Genomic DNA, 27936 nt, shown 5'->3' on the forward strand with positions numbered 1-27936 from the left:
TTTCACTTTCAAACTCAGTAAATGCTGCAAGAGGAAAGCACATTTATCAGTGTGGAACAACAGACTTAAAAAAAAAACTTGCTAGAAAAGGCTGTGATCAAACTGCAGCTATTTTATATCCAGAAGTAGTAGCTGGGCATCTTGAGAAAATGAAATAATTGTTTTTTAAGGTCTATCTGGACAAAGCATGAGGATTTCAGAAGGACAGACCACACCTTAAACACCATGAAACGTCTCAGAAGGATCAATCAGGTAGGTGAACTCTGTCTGTTTGACTTTATAATATTCAGGGCTTTTTCTTGGACAGATTGTTATTAACACAAAGATTTGATAATCCCATGAGAATTTGTTTTGCTCTTTATGGAAACAGTACCTCATATGTGCATTCAAAATACATACCCTCAAACTGCATTTCAGATCAGTTTCCTAGCACTGCTGGATTTTTACAGTACATTCAATAAGTAATTTGTTTCCTCTTTTACTGTGTTTCACTCAAAAACCCTGGGCCCAATCCAGTTTTTAGTGATGTTAAAGGGAGATTTGTAACAAAGTAACTTCCTGTATTTAGAATATAGGAAGAAACATAGGGCTGCAAATTCAACTGCAGTCAGTATAGCTTCCTGGCCTACCTTTTGTCAGTAGTTTTCAACCCGACTCTGGGGCTGAGTCCCTTTGCGTCTGATACTTTAAAGGAAAAAAGGTCAAATTTTGTCCAGAATCAATGGAAACAAATTACAGCCTTTATTCATTTTGAGATCAGTGGGAATTAAGCATGTGCCTAAAATGAAGCACCCTTTGAAATGTATTGCGGAATATCTTGGTATTGGTCTTCTGTATGCATGTCAAGTGATCAACAACCACTGAGTGATCAGTTTGTACACACTGCATGGTTATCCTGTGATAAATTAATGTTGCCTCCTATCTTTGTGGCCACAGAGCTGTAGAAGGGTGGCCAGCAGGGGTGATTTTGATGGTCCTGGGTTTAGGGAAGATTTGATGGCATAATGGCAAGAAAGGCCCATGTTACAAACTATGAGACAGGTTATTCCCTGTGTGAAAAGCGGTCAGTGGGGAGAATTCATGAGGGTATCTCTGGACATGATTTAAAAAGGGGGAAATATTTTTCATCAAAAAATTGTATGATTTTTGTTTGTTTGATATGAAATGTTTATGGCTCTTTCCTTTTTATAAAAAACAGCTTGAAGTCATTTGGAAAAAATGGACACACACACTTTAATGTTGCGGGGAGTGGGTTTGGGAACTTTCCCATTTTCTCGCTCACTCCCTTTTTTTTTTTTTTAAAGAAATGATGCAGGAGAAACATAATAGCAATAATAAAAATAAATCTTTTCATTCCTTTTAGTTTAAACTGGTCATTTTGAAATTTACTTGAAATAAAATTCATGTTGAAATATTTATTTTTAAATTAAATCTCAAAAAACTTTTGTGGTTATTTCTGCATTGTTCTGCATTTTTTTTCATTTATTGTATAATGACATATATTGAACTATTCAAATGTTCTCAGTTCTCTCATAATTTTATCATGAGTCTTGACATATTTGATACTTTCCTTAAAACCCCACCTGTTCTTGTCCTGTGATTAGGAGAGAATTTCAGTTTTAATTTTTAAAGAAAGTTTCTAGCCCTTGTGATTGCAGGAAAAAAGCTTGAGAATATGAAGTGAGTGTGACCTAAAATCTCACATAGCAAAAGGCAACTTAAAAAAAAAAAACAACACATGTATTTTTTTTGCCTGTGTGGAAGAACAGAGCTCCATGAGTGAGGGGATCTCCTACGTGGGCAGAGATCTGGATTTTGTTACATGTTTTGTACAGTGCCTCACTCAATGGGGTCCTGATCAGTGACTACATGCTATGGCAATAAAAACCAAGTATCATAACATGTTCTGTTCCTATCTATTTCCCACCTGCTGTGTTTTATGTACAGCATATTCAATGTTACCTATTACACTGGCTTATTGTTTCCCATGATGGGAACAGAAAAACTGTCGGGGGGGGGGGCGGAGTTATGGGATTGTTGTGAAGAGAAAATTCTAAAGCTGTTGTTTTAATGTTTTAATTACAAAAAGGAAATCTCCTAACACCTGTGATTTTAGGGTCAGATTATTAAAACCTCTCGGTCTTGGTCTAACCTTGCTGCCCCTGTTAGTCATTTCAAGTTTTCCCGTTGACTTCAGTGGGGCACAATTAGTCCAGTGCTCAGTGATTTTCAAAATCCTGCCCTTAATTCTCTTAATTCATATTCAGGGGAGTTTGTTCTCTCTCTCTTTGGGGGGGCGGGTACATGGGACATTAATCTCATTTGACACTGATCTGATCTTTTATGTGCAGACTACGGGATGACTGCTGTCACTGCATAATATGCAAATGAGTTCACATAAAAATGCATTTATCCCTATTTTTATTTAATGGATCCTTTGCAATCTTCTGTTCCTCAAACTCTAATATCCAGCTTATCCTAATCACTGCAGCCTACTCATTAAGTTATACTGTTGTTATGTTCTTTTTACTTTTCCTGTTGTGTGGCTCTAGATGACGTTTCAATGAAGATGAAGGTTCTTTCATTCAGCTCAGGATTCAGCTCCTCTCTGCTTGGCTTTATTATTTATCTGATAACTGTTTATGTTCTCAAGTTGGAACCAGGTAGGAATCCTCACGGCCTCTGCTGCTTCCTAGAGGTTTTTGTTTAGCCCCAGGCCTGCAGTGCCTTACAAATGGGCTGAACTTTATGCACTGTGAGCAGTCCCAGTGAAGTCAATGGAAGTAATCCCAGTGTGTAAATGTGAGCACAGAGCAGGAGCAGGACCTTACTTGAATTTTTTTTTTAGCTGTGTTTCTTTTGTTGCTGGACTACATGATCTGACCTTCGGGTAATTTGCAGTCTGTTTTTACAAAATACATGTATGAACAGATTGCCAAGAAGGCCCAGCTCATTGGATGGACACTCTCTTTTACTGCGGAGTAATACAAACCTAAAGCATTAAAATGATTAGGTTTTATATTGATAAAAAGAGCCCATCACTCTCTCTTTAGTTGCAAATACAAAGGTGAATGGACCAATAGCAGTTTGGTTGGTTGGTTTTGTTTGGTTTGTTTTAAAATCACCTCCTGCCTCCCTAGGCCTTCAGGACTAATAATACTTCAACATACCTTATCTCAGGGTACGTCCAGACTACCTGACAGATCCCTGAAGGAGCGTGCAGGGCGCTGCCCAGAGGGCTGCCCACAAGGCTGTGGGGAAGGGGGAACAGTGAGGGAGACGTCAGGGGCCAGCCTCCCCGGCAGGGAGCTCGGGGTGCGCAGGACGGTCCCGCGGGCCATAGTTTTCCCACCTCTGATCTACATCCTTCTTGGTTTCTTGTTATAATTTTGCACAGCTCCGCTAATGAACTTCTTGAATGCAACACGTTCATCTTTGGTGACTTCTCATGTGTCCAGTACTTCCATTCCTTCAATTGATATGCTCATTAGTTCATTCACATGACCAGGCAGAAGATGACTTCTTTCAGAACACACAATTCTATTCAATGATGAAAAAGAACGCTTAACTGTAGCTTTTGTGACTGGGAGTAGCAAGAGATGAATTCCTACTTCTTTCATCCGAGGAAACATAGCACAAAGATCAGGTTGAGCCACTAGTGATGATAAAAAAAGAAGTTGAAGTCAAATCTTCATTCATTTGTCGTATGATATTCCACTCTGTGTTAAAATTCTCTATTCTGTCCTGAGCACATGGTAGCCCCATTGCTGGTAGTGCCTCACTCCACTCAACTGTCGGTGTTTTATAGGACAGGCATCTGTAAAAGCTACATAGAGGTTGAGTAGAATCTAGAAGTCACTGTTGTACATTTTTAAGAATCAAGTTTGGGTGCTTCAGTTGTCTTAACAAACACTTTGTGTCCTCTTCACTTAAGGATTCAATATAAATGCCTTCATTAGTCAACTTCTGGATGGAAGTCTTTGCTTCTTCCAGTACTTTTCAATGGATAGCTCTCTGGTTGATCCAAATGTAGCTTCTGTTGCTGGACAAAGATCTACTACTGTTGTAGCAGATGCCTGGATCGCATTGTTTAATGACCCAAGTGGTTTAACAGTAGACTTACATGAAAGAGAACGGCAATAGTCTTCTCTGAACATAGTAGCAAAAGTAATCCACCAGCCTCACTACTTAGATCCATCCCATCTTGGTAGATACTGTCTAAAGCCAGTAATAACGGCTGGAGTAATTTTAAGACAACAGCCAAGGATCGCTCATGAGAAAGCCAGAAGGTTTTCCCAGGTTGGAGTAATTTGAACTTCAGTCCCAGTGTATCATCTATATTTTTTCCAAGATATTCAGTGTTTTTGGATTCTTGCTGAAAAAAAGAATATAATGAAGACATTAAATTTATAGCTTTTTTAATGTCTTTTGAAGAGTCTGTAGCTTGTACTAGTGCTAGTAGCACAGATGGCCTCTGCAGTGTGAATAGGAAAGCTTAGGGTTACACTTTTCTCTGCGCAAAGCTTGTACTCCACCATATCTTCCAGAGAAGTTTGCAGCTCCATCAAATGCACAAGCAGCCATCTGTTTGGATCCAACTGACAAGCATTTAATTATTCATAATATGCTCAAATGTCCCTCAGAATCCATACAGTGTCACATGCCCTAAATGCTCCAGGGAAGACACCTGGTAATGATGGTTTGCCTGTTGAGTTTTGCAAGGTCTTTTGGACCCGTTTTGGGACTGATTTGGTCCAGGCTTTTCAGGAGAAGGTCAGAGAGACAATATTACCACTTGTTGTTTGTGGAGAAATTCTCACCCTTTTGCTTAAGAAGGGGTACCTTGGGGAGGTAAAGGATTGGAGATCTGTGTCCCTGCATTGCTCCAGCTATAAACTTTTCTCAAAGGCCTTGGCAGACAGACTGAAAACTGTGATTGGGTTGGTTGTGTACCATGACCAGACCCATTGTATCTTCAATTGATCCACTTCTAACAACCTTTGCCTATTGTGGGATTTAATTTTGTCTAAAAAATATTCGATTTGCACATTGGTTGGTTTCCCTTGATCGGGAGACAGCTTTTGATCAATGCAGGGAGCATTCCATGAACTGTTGGGCTTGATCAGATGCAGTATTCAGAACATTATTGAAAGTTACCTAGAACCAGAGAAATGCAATTAAGTTGAGTGCTGCAGGGTCTTGTTTTGTTTTGCCAGTAATGTATCGTGTTCATAATTTTCCATTTTCTCTGTATCCAGGTTGTCTTCAATCATTGTGACTGTGTTACACTCAATAATTTTTTTTATTTTATTCCCCCGCCCCGTCATCTAGATCAAGTTACACAGAGATGAAGGGTCTTTCAATCTGTCACAGCTCCAGAGCCAGCTCCTCTCTACTTGATTTTATCATTTTCTTCATGACATTTTATATTCACAATCTGGAATCAGGTAGGAATGTCCTTAGCTTTTGCTGCTTCTTACAGAATTTTTTCATTTGCATGATTTCTAAATTGTGATGGGTTCCCTCCTTGGGACTGTCACTTGATGTGCTGAGATACCATTGAACCTAATATTTCTGCCAGCCTGGGCACCCCTTGCCTCTGTCTTGCCAAGCCAGACCCTCCAGGCCTCCTCCAGCACAGGCACAGAGATAGGGCCGCACCCCTCTGCAGAATACGGACACTGAGATCAACTCATCTCTGAAAAGGCTCAGTTAAAAGGGACTTGCCTCAGCACACCAGTGCAGAGCCCCAATGGGACCTGAACCCCAGAGAAATTCATTTTACACTGTATAAAGTTTTATATGTATAAGTTCATATTGTTTGCCCTCTTTCTCGAAGTGAAGAGAGATATGCACAGACTGTTTGCCCCCCAGGTAACAATGATTTACACTGGCTTTATTAATAAACAAAAGTGATTTTATTAAGTACAAAAGGTAGGATTTAAGTGATCATAAGAGGCAACAGATAGAACAAAGTAAGTTACTAAGCAAAATAAAACAAACACACCAGGCTAAGCTTAATACACTAAGAAACTGGTTACATGTAATATCTCACCCTCAAAGATAAGCTTCCAATAAGCTGCTTTCACGGACTAGACTCATTTCTATTCTGGCCCAATCTGTTCAGTCTCTGTCAGTTCCAGCAGGCATCTTGGGTGGTAAGCAGGGGTGTCCTCATGATTCCCTCTTTATCCAGCCTCATACCCTTTTATAGATTTGGCAAAAGGCAGGAATCCTTTGTCTCATTCGTTAAACTTTCCCCCCACTTTGTGGAAAAATATAAAATCCAAGATGGATTCCAGCATCAGCCGACAGACATGTGTCTTGGCAGGGACCCATAGACACTGACTCTGTGGGTGCTGCGGGGCTGGAGCACCCGTAGGGAAAAATTAGCAGATGCTCCACACCCACTGGCAGCCAAGCTCCCCCCACCCCTACCTTGCCTCCTCCCATCTTCCCCCACGTGCCTGTTCCTCCCTCTCCCTCCAAGCGCTTCTCCCACCACCTAACAGCTGTTTGGTGGCACTTAGGACTTTTCAGGAGGAAGGGGGAGGAGTGGGGACACAGCAGGCTTGGGGGAGGAGGCAGAGAAGAGGCAGGGCAGAGGTGGGGACTTGGTGGGAGGGGGCAGGCTGGGGTGAGAAAAGGCAGGGTGGGCAGGGACTTTGTGGAAGGGGGTAGAATTGGGGTGGGGTGAGGGCGATGCAGGGGCAGGGCCATGGGGAGTTAGGCACCCACAGGGCAGAGGGGAAGTCGGCACCTATGCAGGGATCCCCATGACCCCTCCTCCTCACAGGCGTCCCACAGGCTTACAGGAAAACAAATCCATAGACATCCCATCGTTTCTTGCTTAAGAGTCATCAAGTTCCTGAAGTACCTTAATGGCCCTCACTTGGCATAACTACATTAGTAACAGTAACATCGGTTTACACTTCATAGAAATGATACATGCATACAAATAAGATGAACACATTCAGGAGTTTATAACCTTTCCAAAGATATGTCACATAACTGGAAATGCTTTATTCAAACTATGTCATGTTGAATTCATAAGCATATTTCCATAAATAATATGGAGTGTAACGTAACAACAATAACCCTATTTAACTACATTATACAAAAATCAGCACAAATTCCCAAGCGTATCAACATCAGTAAAAATAAATGATTTGCTATGTGCTGGGCAACATCTTGTTCTGGATTGAGTTGACCTTCAAATTGGTGTGTGCATGCACCCTTTCACTTAATACAGCTGTAAAAGAGAGTAAAGTAGCCATACCTAAAACAAGGCTGAGTAGATTCTGTGCAGAGACTAGGGCTATGTCCACACTACAGACCTTAGAGCGGCACAGCTGTAGCACTGCATAATTAAACCACCCCTAATGAGCGGCGGAGGAGACATTCTCTTGTTGACACAGTTCTGTCTACACCGGCACTTTTATCGGTGACACTTATGTCGATCAGGGGGGTGACCTGCCCGACAAAAGTGCTAGTGTAGACCACACCTAGTACTGTGGATGTGCTGGGAGTGTGGAGGAGGTGGCAAAGACAGGGAGGAGGTTTTCCACTGGGTATTGTGACCCAGTGAGTGTGGGAGTGTGAGATTTGAGAGGGGGAACACACAGAACTGACAGCGGACAAGAACAGAGAGAGAGAGGCGGAGACAAAAAAAAGCAAAGAAGCCAAGCAGGAGCCTGTGACCACAGTGTGATGCTGGAAAAAGCTGCAGAGAGAACTTCTGAGTCTGTTGGCTAGAAAGGCTTGGGGGCTGTAAGCTGCAAAACTGCTCCTTTCGCTTTTGGTTCCTCCTGCATTTGGAGAAGGAGGACTTGGTACATTCCTTGTCAATAAAAAAGATTGCAGCAAAGAGAGTATGATGCTGTATCAACGTCAGCTTCTAACAGGTTCCAAAATTGGACTAGCTGCTGAGGTTGAAAGGGGGTAACAATACAGTAAAATGTCTCCCCAGACCTTCAGGATTAATATCTACACCCCATCCATCCAGTTTCTTAATATGGCCCTTCCTGTGTGTCCTCAACATGCCCATTTTCTTCTCAAAAACCTAATCAGCTTGGACTGTGCAGGTGCAGATTCCATAGGAGCCAGAGGGCAAAGGAGTTCTAGTATTTAAGACTCTTCATTGAAGGTCTCCTGGCCACCTATCTATCTCCCATTTTTAAACTGAGGGGAGAGGCAGGGAGGGACATATTAGCTCAAACATCCCAGCTGACTTCACAGAGCTCATGAGCAAGGTACTCCCTGTGAGCATCAAGTCAAGCAAGTGGTTAGCTGTAGGAAACCTTTTCTTTTGCTCTGTTGATGCCAGTTGAGCAGTCTCAGAGTGAAACAGGGGTTCTGTGGAAAGGCCAGTAATGAGGTCCTATAACAGAAGACTGTATCATCCACAAAAGGAGGCAGAAATGAAGTAGCACAGTCTGGCATCTCTTAATATTTAAGTGCTTTGTTTGGCAGCCTTAGCTCCTGATTGAGTAAAGCAGGGATTCTCAGACTAGTGGTCATGATGACCCCTCGGGGGTTGTGAGGTTATTACATGGGGATCGTGTGCTGTCAGTCTCCACGCCAAGCCCCACTTTGCCTCCAGCATTTATAATAGTGTTTAAATACTAGTGTTTAAAAGTTGTGTTTTTAATTTATAAGGGAGGTCACACTCAGAGGCTTGCTGTGTGAAATGGGTCACCAGTACAAAAGTGTGAGAACCACTGGAGTAAAGCATTTAAGCTTATGCTTAAAGTTAAACACATGCAGAAGTTTCCTTCTTGAAAAAAGATTCTTTCCTGAATGGTACCCTAATAATGTTCTTTAACTTAGTTTATATGTTTTTATAACATTCAAAAAACTTAAACTGTTTCAAACAGAACAACAATTTGAAAGGTTTGCAAATGCAAGTTAATTCTGTCTGGAGCTGCTTGTAAGGATAATGGCAGAAAGTATTTCAGCTTCCATTAAAACTAATATAAATTATGGTTATCCAAATGCACTGTTGGTTGTAAAATTCATATATAAATTCAGGACACATCTTAGTCAATGACAGAGCTCTTCAATAGAGGTACAAATTGGGAATACGCACAAAGAGATTCTAATTTATGAATTTTCATGGGTGAATACCCACTTCATTGGATGCATCATGCATCCAACGAAGTGGGTATTCACCCACGAAAGCTCATGCTCCAATACATCTGTTAGTCTATAAGGTGCCACAGGATTCTTTGCTGCTTTTGCAGATCCAGACTAACATGGCTACCCCTCTGATACTTAATTTATTAATGTAATTGTTTAAAAGGGAATATGATGTACATTCACTTTATTTGTTTTATCTTCTTTGTGCCTTTGGCAGCTCGGTTCACAGTGATTGGACCTGATCAGCCTGTCACTGCCATTGTGGGTGAGGACACTGTGTTACTCTGTCACCTGTCCCCCAAGATGAGCGCTGAGAACATGGAGGTGAGATGGTTCCGGTCTGAGTTCACTTGGTTTGTGCACCTGTATCAGCATGGGAAGGATGAGTATGAGCAGCAGATGCCAGAATATCATGAAAGGACAGAGCTTTTGAAAGCTGGCATCATGGATGGGAACGTTGCCTTGAGGATTGTGAATGTCAGACCCTCTGATGAAGGAGAGTACCGCTGTTTTGTTCAAGATGGTGTATTTCATGAAGAAGCAGTATTGGAACTGATGGTAGAAGGTCAGTAAAATGTGTCTGTAAAAGTCCACAAAAGTACTTAGGCACCTAACTTCCCATGTCAGACACCGAAGTCTAAAATTCAGGTGCCCCATAAATCCTCCAATTAGTCATTAAATGAGATCCTAAATTAGTCATTGGGCCAGAGAGAGAGAGAGTGAGAATAATTTGTAGGCCGATGATCAGGGCTCTCACATGTTAGAAGGAGACCCAAGGTCTAATCCTCCTGCTCCAATGACTGCGAATGATTATTTGTCCTAAGTGAAACGGTTTCATCAGGAGAGAATGAGAGAGCCCCACATCAGAATATCACAGAGACCAGTGGTCAGAGCACACTCATGGGCAGTAGGAGGCCCCTGTTCACATCCTTCCCCCCCCCCCTCCATTAAGCAGAGGGGGTAGTTGCTGAAGATGTGGAACACCCCTGGTTCAAGTGCTCTAAAAAGTGGAACGAACATTCTATGGGAGGTACCAGCTCCAGTGCAGATTGTAAAATGTGGCTTAGGTGACTGACTCCAGGAGAGTGTGCCAGGCTGTGAGTCACAAGCAGAGATAGTGGCCTCAATCCAGCCTGGGTTCAGGCTCTGAAATCTGGCACAGAGGACCGCTAGGATATACCACTCTTATCAACATCTGTTCTGGGCTGTTTTAGGCAGCTTCCTCCCCAGATGCTGGATTTTGTGGGTCCCATTCTCAGGCACTGATCTTTCCCCTAACTCAGGCTTTGTGGATTCCAGTGGTTTTCTAAGCGTCTTAAAAGTTAGGCCATTTGGTGCTTGGTGTTGCAACACCAATTCTCTTTGTGGAGTTGGGCCTTAGCGTTTATCATTTTGTTACCCGTAAATCCCCTTTCACTTCCATGTTTCCCCTGTCTGCAGTGCCGGTGTTTGTGCCTTGAAACATTTCAGCCTCTTTACGGGCTTTCTATCCAAATAAGGGAATGGACAATATCCCTAGACATTAGGGAGTTGCTCATCCTCAAAAGACAGAGACACCCACAAATAGTGGGTTTCTTTTTATCCCAGGGGTGAGGGAGATCCTCACTGGGTATTTAGCAATAGCAGCAGCTGGTTCTTAGTTACTGGCCCAAGCTCAGTTTCTTTCAGAAGCCAAATTCTGTCCCTCCTTTAGAATTCAGGAAGAAAATGGAAAATGCCCAACGTGTTTCCTATAGCAATGAGTTAGGTCTCTGAGTCACTTCATACAAAACAGCCAGAAGAGGAGATGATGGTGCCTAAGCCAGCCAATGGGAAATGTCAACCACAGAGGTGTGCCCTAAGCCCCGGCCCCACACTGACAGATGGACGGCTAAGTGCAGGCTGCAGGGAGGTTCCCATCTCAGCTGGTGATCCATGAGTGGGAAACCAGAAGCCAGACAGCACAGGCGCCTAAGTCATTTCTTCAGGGCTGGACTAATGCTGGGGCTTTCGGGGCTGCAGCCCAGGGCCCCAGGCTGAGGGAGGCCCTGCAAAAAGATCTCCGGGCTGCCAAAGTCCAGATCAGTTTGCAGGGGCCACTAAAGCCCCTGTGTTATCCAGCCCTGCCTGGCGGGGGGATGGAGGAGGCTCCACGCACTGCCATTCCTCCCCCTCTGCTGGGCTGGAGCTGCGAGCACTGGCTCACAGCAATCAGGGAGGGAAGCTCTGTCCATGTGCTGCCCTCGCCTGCAGGTGCCTCCCCCCATCTCTCATTGGTCGGGAACCTCATCCAATGGGAGCTGCACGGGCGGAGTCTGTAGGCAAGAGCAGCATGTGGAGCCACCTGCCCCACCCTCTGGGGCCGCAGCCAGGAACATGCCGGCAGCTTCTGGGAGCGGCGCGGGCCAGGACAGGCAGGGAACCTGCCTCAGCCCTGCTGTGCCGCCAAAGGGGAGCTGCCTGAGGTAAGCGTCCTGCATCCCAACCCTCTGCCCCAGCCCTGAGCCCCCTCCAGCACCCCAACTCCCACTCAGACCCCAACCTCCTGCCCTGAACCCCCTCCTGCACCCCAACCCTCTGCCCCAGCCTGGAGTCCCTTCCTGCACTCTGAACCCTTCATTTTGGCCCCACCCCAGAGCCTAGGGGAAGCCCTGAGCCTCTGCCCCCCATGTTCTCATGTTGTTTTAAATTAGGAAGAAGACTTGTATACAGGGAGGGGCCCCAGAAAATCTGATAACTCTTCTGAGGGCCCGGGGCTAATCCGGCCCGGCATTTCTTGCAGGAATTAATTACAGTAACTCCTCACTTAACATTGTCCCAGTTAACGTTGTTTCATTGTTATGTTGCTGCTCTATTAGAGAAAATGCTCGTTTAAAGTTGCACAATGCTCCCTTTCCCTTATAATGTCTTTTGGCAGCTGCCTGCTTTGTCCTCTGCTTGCAGGACTCCCCGGAAGAGCAGCCCCTCCTTGGGGGTATTAGAACCATGGGGGGCTAGAAGCCCCCCCATCAGCGCCTCTAAATTCTCTGTAAGGTATGCGGCTCAGCAGCTGCACAGCAGCAGTTCAGGTGGCCCTCCCCCCACTGCCATGCTGCTCCTGCCCTCTTCCTTGCAGCTGGTCTCAGGAGCTTCCTGCTTGCTGAGGGGTGGGGGGGATGGGAGGAGGGGTGCTGATGTCAAGATGTCCCCCTGCTCCTGTCCTCCCACTCTGTACCCCCTCTCCACAAAGTGGAGGAGGGGGACAGGGCTCTGGGACAGAATGGAGGGAGCTTGCTGGAAGCCAATGCTTCCTGTCTGAACTTCTTTAAAGGCAGCATGCTTGCAGTGGGGTCAGTGTACTTAAAGGGGCAATGCACATCTCTCTCTCTCTCTCACTCATGCGTGCATCCCCCAGAACTTTGGAAAGTCAGTACCTGTGCAGCCATGCATATGCTGCCAGGAGGAGGGAGTGGTGCACTCCAGCTGGATAGTGTGGGCTCATCATCATGTTCAATTTTTGCAGGGAAGTGTTTTTCAGCCACAGCCCTGCATCTATTGTGTTTCCTCCCTCCTGCCTCAGTCCATGCTGCCTTGTAGTGTGGAGGCTACATTAACAGCAGGGTGTTGACCCTTGAGGGCTCAGCCAAATGCTAGTTCATCATTCAGCACTAAGGCATTCCCTGGGAAATATCCCACCCTCTGACTCCTCCACCTCAACCAAGTTTCACATCGTTCATGCTGTGTAAAATATTAAACTGTTTGTTTAAAATTGTTTAAAACTTATACTGTATATGTATTGTGATAAACTCAGGACAGACAGTTGCAAGGGGGGGGGGTAGGAGTCAGTCCCAGACGGTTAAAAGGCCCTCCTCCTTATCAACTGGGAGGCAACTACAGGTCAATCAGGTTCAGCTGAGAAAGGGTGACCAAGGTAGCAAATTAGAATCAGCTGAGGGGGAGCTACCTGAGGGTAATTAGGATCAGCTGATTCCAACTTGGGGCTGCCTGAGACCTTTTTAAATCCCTCCCTGGGAGGAAGGGGGGGGGGAGCAGAGAGAAGGAGCCTGGCTGCCAGGAGTGTTGGAGCAGCAAGGCAGCGAGCCTCACCAGGAGGAGAGGCAGGACGCTCTCCCACAAGGCAGGGTAAAAATACTTTAAACAAGACTGGTGGAGAGACGGGGAGCAGACTTCCCCTGAGTCCTAAGGGGGATTGCGTTACCCAAGCCTGTCTCACCAGGGCTAAAAATAGCAGAGGCTGAGGAGACTGAGAAGGTACTTTGCCACAGTATATAATGGCTTTTGTCTGGCAAAAAAAAAAAGTCCCTGGAATCTCCCCTCCCCCCAAATTTACATTAATTCTTATGGGAAATTGGATTAGCTTAACATCATTTTGCCTAAAGTTGCATTTTACAGGAACAGAACTACAACATTAAGTGAGGAGTTACTGTAGGTGCCTGCCCCACTCCACGCAAAATAACCAGAGGAGGAGGTGCCCACCTTATAACTTTTAGTCCAGTGGTTAGAGCACTCAGCTAGGCTGTGGAAAACCCAGCTTCAATTCCTCTTTCTGCAGGGTGGAGAAAGGAATCAAACAGGGTCACCCATCTCTAAGGAGCGTGCTCTAAACACTGAGCTATGGGAAATTCTAATGTGAGGCTCCCTCAGTCTCTGCTGTTGAAGTTGTTCCAGGTTGGATAAATAATGAAAGAGTGACTGGAGCAGGGGGACTGGACCCAGGGTTTCCTACCTCCTGGGGGGTGCACTAACCTCTGGCTAATGGATCCTGTCTCTCTGGCCCAGCAACTATTTAAATATTTGTACATAATAGAACAGTCATTGGAAAGGAGAGAGAGAGGCAAGATTTTTCTGTGTCATAATCCTTCACTTTATCTGTTCATGCTAAGAAGTTAGAGGTTAAATACTCAATGCCACTCTTCACTGCAGGTATAAGTTGATCTCGGGTGGGACAGTAGTGAAAAAAACACATTTTCCTCACCTCAATTACAATCAAAACAAAATCTTTGTTCAGTGAGAGTTACAATTGCACCAGGACCCACTGCACCAGCTTGAACACCTCTGGTGAAAAGGGGTGTGCGAGGTCAGCCACAGCTTTTGGACTTGAATTAATTCATGGAAGACATATTGCCTCTGTGATCCAGGAGGTCAGACTGGATGATCACAGTGGTCCTCTCTGGTCTTAAAAATCTATTGAATCAGTGAACAAAAAACCTTCAAAGCCTAGAAATCAGAAATCTTTTGCATTCCTTGCCAACTTCACATCACCTACTAAGCTGCTGATTACACATTCCCATGCTCTGTAAGACTTTCACTTCCATCTCTGAGGCCGCAGGACTGCAAAATGCTTAACAAGTACTTAAGTCTCATTAAAGTCAAGTTTCCTGTTTCTACGAATATCCGTCATAAAGTGTATTCAATCAATTTACTGAAAATGTAAACTTTTGTACGCTAGGCTGTATATGTATATCATTAACACTGATTCATTTTACTCTAGCTTCAGGCTCTGCACCTCAAATCTCTGTTGAGGGTTATCAGGATGGAGGGATCCGAATGGTGTGTCAGTTGGCTGGATGGTACCCAGAGCCCGAGGTGCTGTGGCGAGATCGCAGTGGGCAGCTTTTATCTTCCTCGACTAAAACAAAATCCAAAGATGGACGTGGGCTCTTTGAAATAAAAAGTTCTATCATTATAACAGAAAATTCAAACCAGAATTTATCCTGTTCTATAAGGAACTCTTACTTCAGCCTAGAAAAGGAACCCTCAACTTTTTATATATCAGGTGAGTTACCACCAAAACCAAACACTGATATCCCAAACTGGGGAGGGGGGAGAAGAAATAAAATCTAGGTTGCTAAATAATACAAAAGTTAAAATATTTCCTCACCAAAAACTACATTAAGTTAAGGTTCAGAACACAATTTAGGTTAAAATACATTCCAGGGATACAGTAATTATCCCAGAAACAAGCAGTTTTGACACAGGAAATTCAGAATTAAGGTTAAATTTAAAAGAAATCCAAATGTATTTCTGCCTAGAAATGCTCTATGGGTATGATTGTAATAAAAAACAAGATGGTTGGTATTTGAAATCCCATATAAGAATAAACTGGTCTTTTATTTACATCTCTTTTTATAAATGTATGTTTAAGCTGAAATTCGATTTCTTTTTCTCGTACAGCCATCACAGGGCAGTGTTAAGGTATATTGGGGGTCCTACTGATTGGTTGGACTTTCCACCTCCTGGTGGTCTGCTGGATCAAGGACTAGGCTTCTTGCCCCAATGACTATGGAGAGGGAGATGTGATATGCTGTGATCTCTTCAACATGGAGGAAATTTGTGACTGTTGAGACTCTGGCTCATGAAGGGTCAGAAGCAAGGCAGGGCCAAGAAAGTCTGGAGCCCTGGGAACAGTCATGTGAGTGTGTCACTCACTACAAGGTCCACGTTTTAATATGAAATTTGGTTTCTCACCCTCTAGCAAACTTCACACAGGGAAGGGTGTTGCCATAACAACAAAATGTTGTGGGCCTGATCCAAAGCCCATTAAAGACGTTAATAGGATTTGGATCAGTTCCTACACACCCATTTAGCAGATCAGCTGCTATCCCAGCTGAAGTGAAGAGTATTTTAATATTTATCTGCCCTCCATTCATTATTTATTTCCACTCTTAAATCATCAGCTTTTCTTTTACTATGGAAGTTTCTTGCTGTTACAAAAGTTTTAATTTTACTTAAATATAAGATTTCTGTTGGGAAATGTAATGATTATCTACAATTTCTCTTCCTACATGTTTTAACTGTAGCATTAATTTCATGAAAAGAAGGAGGCACTTTCCCCTGAGTTGGCTCCTGGGTTGGATCTCAGGGGTTCAGAAGCCCGGTTATCCAACAGCATGAAGACTGTGCAAAAGGACAACCAGAATTAAAATATAAACAGACAAACCCACTATTCATACACATTGTCAGAGAAAAACAAAGTTTTTACTTTTTTGTTGGGTGCAGCAAAGTCAGATATTTTATTTTTAAGCAATTGCATAGAGGGAGAGAGTGCACTAGGACATGGGGGGGGTTTAGGCAGGTCTTTTTATAGGTAAACAATTACAGCAGCATTTACACCTTTTGTTACATACAATAATGAGCAACAGCTGCATTTTGTTTATACATAGGTCATTCTGATATTTTATTTTTTACATTTATTTAGACTTTAGTCTACATTTTATACTTATTTGCACAAGGTCGCAACAACTTCTCACACAGTTCTTTCCCATTCGCCTCACACAATCCTCGCTTCTACAAATCAGCTAGCCTGACTCTTGCTCACAGAGGTGACTGTTTTCATTGAAATCCCCTTCAAATCCCTGTCAGTTCTTGCTCTACTTCCACACACACACCTTTTGTACTTCTAGTACAACTAACGTTTTTAAACCTTCATTTGCATTAAGCTTTGGATTTTAGATTAAATGCTTTAACCTTAGGGGTTTTGATTGGATGCAATGACAATGCATTATTAGCATGGGCATGAAAGGTATTACTATTATGTTTTTTTACAATAACAATAACATAATTTAAAACCAAATAACAAAAAAAGCAATAACTTTTTTACAGTAATAATATGATGGGGTTGTTGTACAGTTTTAGTTACAAAGCACAATACGTTATACTTAGTACGTAAAGTAGACACTTTATAAGCTATATGAAAGGCATTTTTTTTACTTGATAAATATTTTGAAGCATATGAATTTGCTTTTGTAATTTAGAGATTTTTTTTGAACATTTGGTAACAGTGAATGCAAATTTTGAAATTGATTAGGCACTAAACTAGTTCAATTAAAGGGTATTCGAAACCTAAGGGCTACTTATAAGATTTTATTTGCAGGCCAGTAAATAATATGATTGCCTGCAGCAGAAGTGAGATTAAAATGTGTATGTTGCAACATGATGGTTTTAACACACACATAGCTATTATTAGCTTGAAAAAGTAGGTGTTCTGTTAGGGTAGGGTTTTTTTGTTTTTTTTTGAGCAAATATTGTTATGAACAGTGACAACTATTTTTGGCTTCAGTTTACGTATACACTGAAGCTGCGGAGGTTTTAACGGCCAAAATGTTTATTGACATTTTTATTTAAATGTTGGGTGTTATTCCAGGAGCACTAACAACAAATTGGCTAGGCATACCAGGTGGTTTAATTTTTTAGATATTACGGTGACTAATTCAGTCCCATATGCATCCTCCCCATGGACCCGGCAGGGTTCGGTATGTGGGAGCCCATACGCCTCCTATATGCTTGGGAGGAGCACTGTGAGTATATACAACTTTATTTTGAAAAATTGTAAGTATGTTTTTATGGCTACACATTAGATGGCATTTTTGAGGTATTTGTAAGGGCAGTAGGCTATGCCTCGTGCTCGAGATTACTCCGAATGGTCATTAGCTGGTCATTTAGGAAATTTTGAATTTTGAACATGCCAAATTTCACTGCAATTTTTTTTACTCTTAGTGATTTTTAATACAATTTTTGTTAATAGCTTTTGGTTATTAACTAAGAGTAAAAATAACATGTAATTTACCAACTTTAGCTTGCACCTAGGTCAGCTGTGCTCCAGTAATAAGACCAGTGCCCTTTGCTAGTTGCCCCAATTTTTTTTTGTTTTTCGCTTTTAAAAATATTTTAAATTGCTGCTGCACTATTGGCCCCATTTCATAAAGATTTGTTTACATCCCCCCTTCTTTTTTTTTTTTTTTTTTAAAAGAGGAACTAACCCAGGCTGTTTGTTGTGCTCATTTAATGGCAGCTTTATGTGAGCAACTTGGGTATGTAGAGGTGATTTGGAAACTGGATAAGGGCAATGTAAATTTGACAGTTTTTAGTGTAGTATTAATTACAGTTTATTGATATTTTAATACTTTTTTTGGTGGTGTACTATATTACATTTGTTGATTGTACAACTTTATATACTTTTGGGGGCATTAATGTTAATGTATAAGATGGGGGTATATTGCAATAGAGCTACATTATCAGTCACTGGAATAATTTTAATACAGGTAAAATTTGTGGTGGCAGAACAAACTTTTTGGGTATTTGTTTAATTATTTACTAATTGGGTGACCAAATAATAATAAGGGCCTTTTAAATTTAACACATTGCAAACTTTAGAGACAGCCATCATATTTATATTACTATAGATTTTATTAATTTTAATTACAAATTTTGGGGTTTATTTGTAGTGATATTATATACTTATTTATTATTATTTTTTTTTACTTAATTGTTTGCTTACATGGGATATTTTGAACCTTAAAAATATTTTTTTAACAATATTTAAATAAATTACTAAAGTGTGAAGGCCTTGGCCATTGGTTTTATTGAATATATGGCATTGTTTGTATTTGGATGTATTACAGGGGTAATAGTGTAATGGAGGAGATGGCAGGGGCAGTGGCAACAAGGTGCCTTTGGTACTTGTTGTTTAAAATTTAACTAGGGAGAGCAATACGTGCTGAAGGACTTATTTAAACCACAGGGCACAGCCTGTAGAATAAACCCCAAAATTCAATTAATACCACATTTTTAAGCATGGGTTCCATACGGGTTTTTTTGACAGTGTATACTTTTTTGTTTTTTTATTAGGGTTAGTTTTTAATTTTTTTTGTAGGCAGGAATTTTTGGAGTTTGGTGGTTTTAATGGAGTGAGTTGTTTTTTGTTTGTATGTTTTTGAAACAGTTGTGGTTTAGCATCATAGAGGGGAGAGGTTACTAGCACATCAGCCTGTAATGGTTTTGCTTTTTTTAGAAAAATTTAAAGGCACAGTAGATTTGTCAGTGGACAAGGGAGAGGTTACTAGCACTTTACCTTGTTGGTTTTTTTTTTCCTGTTTAGAAGGCACAGCAGAGCTAGAAGGAGAAATAGGCTAATTATAAGTAGGAGAATTTTTCTGAGGTGGAGGGGTTTTTTTTTGTTTTTTTTTTTGCAGTGAGAATCATGGGTCCAGGCAGTCAGTCCTTGGCACTTTACGGCAGTGTTGGTGGTTAACAGGACTTGGAAAGGGCCCTTCCAGCGTGGAGCCAGGGCAGTCTTTTGCTGATAGACCTTTTACATAGATTTAATTTTTTAGTTCCAAGGAGTGGCAGGGCCGCTAGGGTTTTTTGATAGCACTTTTTTACCTGTGAGAAAAGAAACCTGACACATTTCATTAATGCCTGGCAGTGTTTTGCAAATCTTATAGCTGCTTGGGTACATTCAGGCCCCCCCTTTTCTTGGTTGTCAGCCAAGTCTTAGCTGTGAGCAGTGTCTTTGAATGGGGCCAGCATTTTATTTTTGGGCTGAGCTTGCTAGCTTTTTTTTTTTTTTTTAGTTAATTTGTTTTGGGGTTTTTTGGCTTTTTTTAACCTACAAAGGAAACCTTTTTTACTTTTTACTTATACATTTTTTTAAATCAATGAACACATACACATTGCCATTATACAGTACATTAGTTTTATTATTTAATGTATGCCACATATATTTTTTCAGTAAAATAACTTCATTACAGAGCTTTGGAGCAACAAGCCAGGACAAGCACATCCACATTTGAGGAGTCCACTCAGTACAACCTTTGGTGTTTAATAGCTTTCCTTTTTTTTCAGCCCTCTGGCTAGAAATTTGAGGTAGCCAGAAGGATCCCATGTGCTATATGGGGAGTGGGTTAACCTTTCATGTCCTTGCTTTGAAAGACTGTTGGTGTGCAAATTTTAACAACAATTTTTTAATTAAAAGATTTGGCCAATGAAGTTTTTTTTTTAATGCAAATGTATTAGACTTTAGTATATTATATTTTTTTCATTTATTCAAACACTTCGTATTTCAAGTTGAATAAAACAAGTATTTGCTTTTTGATTTAACTCTTTTATTTAATTTTGAACTAGACTATTTTATGAAAATATTAAACAGAACAATTTTGGCCACGAGTCAAACACCACAAGACAGGACATAAAACACAGAACATAATTCCTATTGTGCCAGTAAATGCATGGTACGTTGAATGCTGTTCAGCTGGCATCCGTTTTTTTGTTGGTTTTTTTTTATTATTTGAAAGACAAAAGAACAGAAGTTTACCCCTCCTGAGCAGTCAGTTATTGCTTAAAATATTTTTTTATATACAAATACTCTTGTTGATTTTAGGCAAAACAGAGGAATTACCCATATTTTACTGTATTTGTCAGTTCTTGCTCTACTTCCACAACATGCTCCGCCATGTGCACACATACAAAACACCTTCAATGAAAATTGGATTCAAAAGTTAGGAAATACCAGAATTCAGGTTCCATGTGCGTTCTAAATTCGGACCCCCTTTTTTTATGCACTATGATACAGTTTCTAATGCCATGATCACATACTATTTCCCCTTGCCTCCAAAAGGGCCACTGAACTGCCATACCCATGAGACCTTCCTTTCTCTTCCTGGAATTCCCTGCCTCGTTCTTTCCACACTTTCCAACTTTTGAAAGAAATGAGGCCCGGGTCCTACAAGCAACACCCTCCTTCACTGCACAACCCAGATTCATCCCCAGAGCAGGTGCCTCCAGTGCACTGAATGAGGCAAGAGTTCTGATGTGGGGGAGGGGGAAATAGCATGTGATCATTTAATTAAAGATTGTGTCATAAGGCATATGCACAAAGGGACCAAATTAAGGTTAACATAAGAATGGCCATATTGGGTCAGACTAAAGGTCCATCTAGCCCAGTATCCTGTCTTCTGACATTGGCCAGTGCCAGGTGCCCCAGAGGGAATGAACAGAACAGGGAATCATCAAGTGATCCATCCTCTGTTGCTCATTCCCAGCTTCTGTCAAACAGAGGCTAAGGACACCATTCCTGCCCATCCTGGCTAATAGCCATTGATGGACCTATCCTTCATGAATTTATCTAGTTCTTTTTTCAACCCTGTTATGGTCTTGGCCTTCACAACATCTTCTGACAAGGAGTTCCACAGGTTGACTGTGCGTTGTGTGAAGAAATACTTCCTTTTATTTGTTTTAAACTTGTTGCCTATTAATTTCATTTGGTGACTCCTAGTTCTTGTGTTATGAGAAATAGTAAACAACACTTATCTACTTTCTCTACACCAGTAATAATTTTATAAACCTCAATCATATCTCCCCTTAGCAGTCTCTTTTCCAAGCTGAAAAGTCCTTGTCTTATTAATCTCTCCACATACGGAAACTGTTCCATACTCCTAATAATTTTTATTGCCCTTTCCTGAACCTTTTCCAATTCCAATCTATCTTTTTTGAGATGGCGTGACCTCATCTGCATGCAGTATTCAAGATGTGGGCATACCATGGATTTATATAGAGGCAATATGATATTTTCAGTCTATTATCTGTCCCTTTCTTAATTATTCCCAACATTACGTTCGCTTTTTCGACTGCCGCTGCACATTAAGTGGCTGTTTTCAGAGAACTATCCGCAATGACTCCAAGATCTCTTTCTTGAGTGGTAACAGCTCATTTAGACCCCATCATTTTATATGTATAGTTGAGATTATGCTTTCCAATGTGCATTACTTTGCATTTATCAACATTAAATTTCATCTGCCATTTTGTTGCCCAGTCACCCAGTTTTGGTAGCTCTTTGCAGTCTGCCTGGGGCTTAACTATCTTTAGTAATTTTGTATCATCTGCAAATTTGGTACTTCACTGTTTACCCCTTTTTCCAGATCATTTATGAATATGTTGAATAGGACTGCTCCTAAACAGACCCCTGGGGGACACCACTGTTGACCTCTCTTCATTCTGAAAGCTGGTTGCACTGTCTCTTTGTCCAACCAGCCTCAGATGTAACCCCACACTCCAGCTCCTTGTCAGATTTGACTCCCCTTCCTCTTCCTCATTCCCCTACTGGTTCCCAGTCCCAGTCTCCTTGTCAGGCCTTGTTCTAGTCTGTCCCTTTGCTCCCGTTCCTCATCTGGTCTCAGTTCTCACGTTCAGTCCTCCCATTTCCCACACTAGTTCCCAGTCTTCTTACCCAGTATCCAGCTCCACCTCATTCCCAGTCAGTTTTTCTCTCACTCCAGAACCAGCCTCACCAAGCACTTTGTTCTAATCTATTCCTTAACCACCTTCCAGGTCTAGCTCCCCTCCCTCCCCGTCTTATATTCAAGTCAGTCACCTACCTCCGTTCTGCCTAGACACCAGCAGAGTGAGCACTGAGAGCACAGGAGAGACAGGCCCCCTGCTGTCCATTCTAGTGCCCAACCCCACACCAGCTTGGAGTAGCAATTGCAGGGAAAGCTCAGCTTTGCCCTTTTATCCTTGACCTGGAGTGTGGGGATGTCACTTGTGAAGTCTGGTCAGTAGTAAGGGCTGTGAGGGGATGGAGCATGCTCTGTAAGGACAAAACCTTCAGAGAATTTAGCGGCTAAACTCTAAGAACTCTGAGTGTGCACAAATGAAAATTTTTCAGAGGCTTATCACTTGGCCAATTATTGGATGGATTTTCACAGGGAAAAGGCACATCCCTGACACAAAGGTCACACCCTGCTGAATATCAAGTTTCTGCTCAAAAGCCTGGGGCACTAAAGCTTCTCCTAGAAAAGGTCATCAGACTTTTTTTTTTTTTTTTTTTTAGAATGTCAAAACAATGTTATTCTCTGACCTCATTCTTAAGGCTAGTCTACACTTACGAGCCGGGTCGACGCGGTGAGTTCGACTTCTCGGAGTTCGAACTATCGCGGCTAATCTGGACGCGAGAGTTCGAACTCGAAGCGATAGTTCGACTCGTACTCCACCACTGCAAAAGGCGGTGGCGGAGTCGACCTTGGAGCCGCGGACTTCGATTCCGCGGCGTCTGGACGGGTGAGTAGTTCGAACTAGGGTACTTCGAATTCAGCTACGCTATTCATGTCGCTGAATTTGCGTACCCTAGTTCGACCCCGCTTCTTAGTGTGGACCAGCCCTTAGGAACAGTGGAACCATTTTGGCTGAAACTTGTTTAAAAAAAAAATCCGCCTGAGGCAGATACTCAGCATGGAACTTTTCTGCCCAGATGGCTAAAGTTTGGCAAAGTAGTGAGCAACTGAAAAGAAGGTCCTATAATGGGAAGGCTGGAGCCACCTTAATAACAGGTCATGTGACCAGGTCCACCTATATATGCTGTCAGAGGCGGGGGGGTGACGTGGGTCACGTGAAGCCCTCGCATCAGCGTGGCATGGCCCATGCAGGCCCCTCCCCTTTTCCCCCGTGGCCCATGCTCCCCCCCTCCCACTTTTCTGGTGGTGCCCTCCAGGCCCTTTTTTCTACTGGTGCCTCTGTGTGCTGGAGAGAGGAAGACGGAGACAGGGAGAGGCTGGTAGCATGTCACAAAGTATTGAATGGTGTATTAAATACTATCAAAAGTGTGTGAGCAGAACCTCTCTTTAAAATTGGTTTCTGCCAATTTTTATCTTTCAGGGAGCATTTTTCCCCACACTTGTTTCATACAAACCCTGATGTAATACATTTTTCTAGAATAAAAGTACACATTATTTGTCATTCCAAACTGTAGTATGGTGTTTATTATTTCCAAACTAATTTGGACTTTATGTTTCAGATTTCTTTTTCCCAAGAATGTCTCCTTGGCCGGTGGTTTGCAGTGTGACTCTGGTGATTTTGTTGGTGTTCATCAGCCTTACTCTTTTTCTCTTCAAATTAAGAGGTAAAGCTCTAATGGGGAAAATGCAGTGTAATCAGAATGAGATTTTCTCCTTAGAAAGACCATTTAGAGTTTTCTACATGGAAAAGTTACATCAGCTTAAAGTGTGAAATTAAATGGATTTTGTTAAACCAAGGCAAACCTCTGTGTGGACACATCTATTTAAGTGGAGTTTATTTCAGGTTAACTTAAACCTGTTCCTATTCATCTTAAAATAAGCCTAACACTTGGTTTGCAGCAGTTTAATTAGATTGTCAATGGAGCCTGAGGGAGTTAGGTTCCCAACTCCCCCTGTAATTCAGTGTAGTTCGGGTTTTTAAGTACCCTTGGCTCAAACGAAAATCCTTGTCTTATGGAATTTCTGCTGTTTAATTCTAGTGTGTTCAAAAGATTATTACAGTATTAAGGAATGGCTTGTTATTTTTGTTATTATGGAAGGCTCAATCCAGGAATGCTAGTACACAGTCTTCCAAGTTTTTCTTTCTTTTTACTTTGTTTTAGTGTATGAGCAAATGTTCAGTCTTGGGGAAGACAGGCTGTGTAGTTGTTGTTGTTAGTTTCGGGTTCTGCAAAGTTTCAGGAAGAGGGAGCTGAACAAGAAACAGGAGAGTTTGCTCATTGTCTTGATCTCAAGTTAGTCAATTCTTGAGGTATTAATTCTTGAGATTCTGTAGGAACCAAATGTCACGGATCCACACTTCAGCTCTTAAACAGTCTCTTGGAGGAACCTCTTCAGTCTGCCACACATCCAAAGGATCTCACTCTTTCTTCACAGTAAGCCTCATGGCCTGATCACCTCCTTAACTGAACCTCTGGACTCCAGCACTCGGGTTTTCACACCAAGAGCTCTCTCCAGCTAGTCTACACTTAGATTCCTGAACAGAGGCTTGTATGCTCTTCAGGGACTTATGTGCCACAGCAAGTTTTTGCAGTGACACGAAACAGCCCTTTCAAAACAGAGTAGGATTTATTAGTCAACTGGCATCAATTCTTGGTGTTCCCTGGGAACCAAGCCCTGGTGTTCGGTGAAGTTCTTGAGAGACAGTATTGCCTGTGTGCTGTTTGTGACCATCACTGTTCTAGGACAGGTCTATGTGTGTAAATAAATCAAATTACACTTAGAAAGTACCCAATTTCTCCTCCACTGGGCACCTAACCTGCAAGTTCCTGGAGAGCTGCAATGGCTTGGTAGAGCAGTGTCATTATTATTATTATACAAGGACTCATAATGAAAAGATCCTTTTAAATCTAGAGTCACTGAAAAAGTCCTCGCATAATTTTATTTATATTTTCTTTTTTAGGGAAACATCTTGACACTATCAGTAAGTTCCATTTTCTCCTGGTAGAACCAATGATATGCTCTGAAAGATTTTTGAATGAATGTGACAATGTCAACTTGAAAATCATAAGTAATATTAATTGCATAACTTGTTATATCGGTAATGGGTCGGAAGCCAGTATTGGACTTGTCTCTTCAGGAGGCAGCATGGAGTGGGTGACCAGGGGGACTGTGCACTTGATGCCCATGGCAAAAATGACTCCAGGCCAGCTCCATAAAAAGAACTTCCGAGAGGGGCTGGTGGCAGCCCAGGATCAAAGTGAGGATGTGGTCACCTGGGTCAGGATTCTGTGCACTGAGTGCCCACAGCCCAGGCACATAGGTGAGGCATGTGAGTTATAAGTGTGACCTTTCATTCAGCTCGAGGCTGGCATAAAAACCACTGAGAGTTTTGGGCTGCCTTCTGCTTTCCTTATAGAGCTGCACCTGGTCAGACCCCTAATGCAGCTACACCAGTGTGAAAAGTGACATGCACTGGTGTGGCTTATCCTGTGTCCAATCCCTAGGATTGTACTGATGTAAAACAATGCACAGTAGACAGGCCAATAGATCAATGATTGGGGGGCAGGCAGTGGTTAATTCCACCCAGGAGAAGCTTTTACAGGATGTCCTTTTTATTTCTGTTTGTTATTTAGGTAAACTTCAAGTAGATCTAGGTAAGGGCATTTTGGTTTGGTTTTGTTTCTCTCTCTGATGCAGCCTTTTCTGTGATAATGAATCCTATTGATGCTGAATTTGTCTGGCTTAATTCTCATCCCTATCTATGTGTTTGCTTCCAGAGTGGAGGAGATCCCTAAGCAATGCAGGTAATTACAACTCAGATTTAATCAATGGGAAATCCTGCTCCCTTTGACTGCACACAAAAAAACAAGGAAGAAAGTGTAGTATAATATTGTCCCTGTTCAGAGAAGACAGAGTCCTGAGGTTCAAATGAGGGAGAGGAAAGGACTAACGCAACATGCCCTCCTTACACATTTCTCCCATATTTCTGCTCCAAGTGACTGAGCAGTTATTGTCCGTTAGGATCCCAGCCCTGGTGTCAGGTACAGGAACAAGGGTGACCAGTCTCCAGAGTTCAAACCAAGGAGTAACTCTACTCAGACTTCAAATTCTGTATCTTTTGTCTTCGTTCCTTTTTCCTCTCTCCACCAAATCCCAACTTTCTGCTGTTTTTAACCATCTTTGCCACCTTCTCCTTCATGGAGTAAATTCCAAACCCTCTTTCTCCTCTCCCCACCCCTAACATGCGTCTCTTGGAGAAGGTACTTGCTTCTAAATCAAAATCCCAATTTTAAAAACTGAAATCTGGACTGATCATTCTCATTGGCTGGCCCTGATGACTAGCTACAGAATTTTAGTTAGGGATCTATTGAATCTTGTCATTATCTACAGAGCTCAGATATGTGGCAGGATGGAGCAGGCATCATGCTGGCATCAACCAGAGATCCAAACTCCAAGGTTTTAAAATGAAGTGGGGGAGGGCACATCAGGGAAAAGGTAATTGTGACCATGTGAATGATATGAGTGGAAATCTGCTGGGGCTTCCCTATGATTCCCGGGTCTCTAGTCGCCATCAGGGGAAGAGCAGGATGAGAAACATTTGGAGTCTCAGTCTCGGATCAGAAAATCTTCTTGCTCTATCACCTCCCTCAAGAGTGACTCTCCCCTGTACTGTGCTGACATCTCAGAGCTGCTCCCCATTCTGAGCAGGGTACATCCTGGAAGGAGATTCTCTGAGTCACTCCCCAGCTGGGGCAGATTCTGTCATTGACGCCATCAAACCCTCCCCCAGGACTGAGCTCTGCCCCTAACGCTCTGATTCTCTCTCCCCCCAGTGAATGTGACTCTGGATCCAGACACGGCTCATCCCGACCTCGTCCTGTCTGAGGGAGGGAAATGTGTGAGATGGGGAGACACGTGGCAGCGACTGTCCAACAACCCTGAGAGATTTAACTATTGGGAATGTGTGCTGGGCTGTGAGGGATTCACCTCAGGGAGACATTGCTGGGAGGTGGAGGTGGGGGGTGGGGGATGCTGGGCTGTGGGTGTGGCCAGAGAGTCTGTGAGGAGGAAGGGAGGGATCAGCCTCAGCCCTGAGGGGGGGATCTGGGCTGTGGAGTGGGATTGGTGGAAGGATCAGTTCCGGGCTCTCACCTCCCCTGTGACCCCCCTGCCCGTGAGCCGGGCCCCCAGCAGGATCCAGGTTTGTCTGGACTGTGACCGGGGGCAGGTGACATTTATCGATGCTGGTGACGAGGCCTCGATCTTCACTTTCCCGCCGGGCTCCATCCCTGGGGAGAGAATCCGACCCTGGCTCTGGCTGGGGTCACTGGGATCCCAGCTCAGACTGTGTCCCTGAGACACGCAGCAGAGGAGGGAATCGGAAATCAGCCTCTCTAGCCTCATGGACCCCAGTCTCTATGATCTTGGAGGACTCCCATCTGCCCAGCCTCTGGTGCCTCATCTCTATGGCCCCTGAAGCACCTCCCCCTCCCTGCAGTCCCAGGAGACAGAGGGGGAAGAACCCCTGGGGTTGCAGGGAGACATGCTGGATGGGGGTAGCACTAACAGCTGAGCAGGAGACAGGCAGATGTGGGGGTGGCAGGGACACAGAATTAATCAATCAGGGTTGGGGGAGCTGGGGAGAAGCTGGAAGCTCCGCAGCAGCAAGGAGCATTTTGTGCAGATCTGTGGATTAGATCTCACTGACGCAGCAAGAGGGGAAAGGATAATGAATGGAGGGGAATGAATGGAGCAGCCAAGAGGGATGATCTGTGACAGGGAGGGGAGGAGAGTGAAAGAGACACAGGAA

At 42.9% G+C, this 27936-nt stretch overlaps 1 protein-coding gene across 1 annotated transcript; it reads left to right on the forward strand.

Moving 5' to 3' along the window:
• The first annotated feature begins 1 nt into the window (after position 1).
• Positions 2-27936, forward strand: LOC120383956 (butyrophilin subfamily 1 member A1-like). Its single transcript, XM_039502279.1, has 9 exons — positions 2-252; positions 5332-5447; positions 9356-9703; positions 14609-14893; positions 23684-23788; positions 25087-25107; positions 25760-25780; positions 25904-25930; positions 26960-27936. The coding sequence occupies exons 2-9, from the start codon at positions 5348-5350 to the stop codon at positions 27481-27483; spliced, it is 1431 nt and encodes a 476-aa protein (XP_039358213.1). The 5' UTR covers positions 2-252; positions 5332-5347; the 3' UTR covers positions 27484-27936.

The sequence above is a fragment of the Mauremys reevesii genome, linkage group 15, assembly GCF_016161935.1.
Source record: "Mauremys reevesii isolate NIE-2019 linkage group 15, ASM1616193v1, whole genome shotgun sequence".
NCBI lineage: Eukaryota > Metazoa > Chordata > Testudines > Geoemydidae > Mauremys > Mauremys reevesii.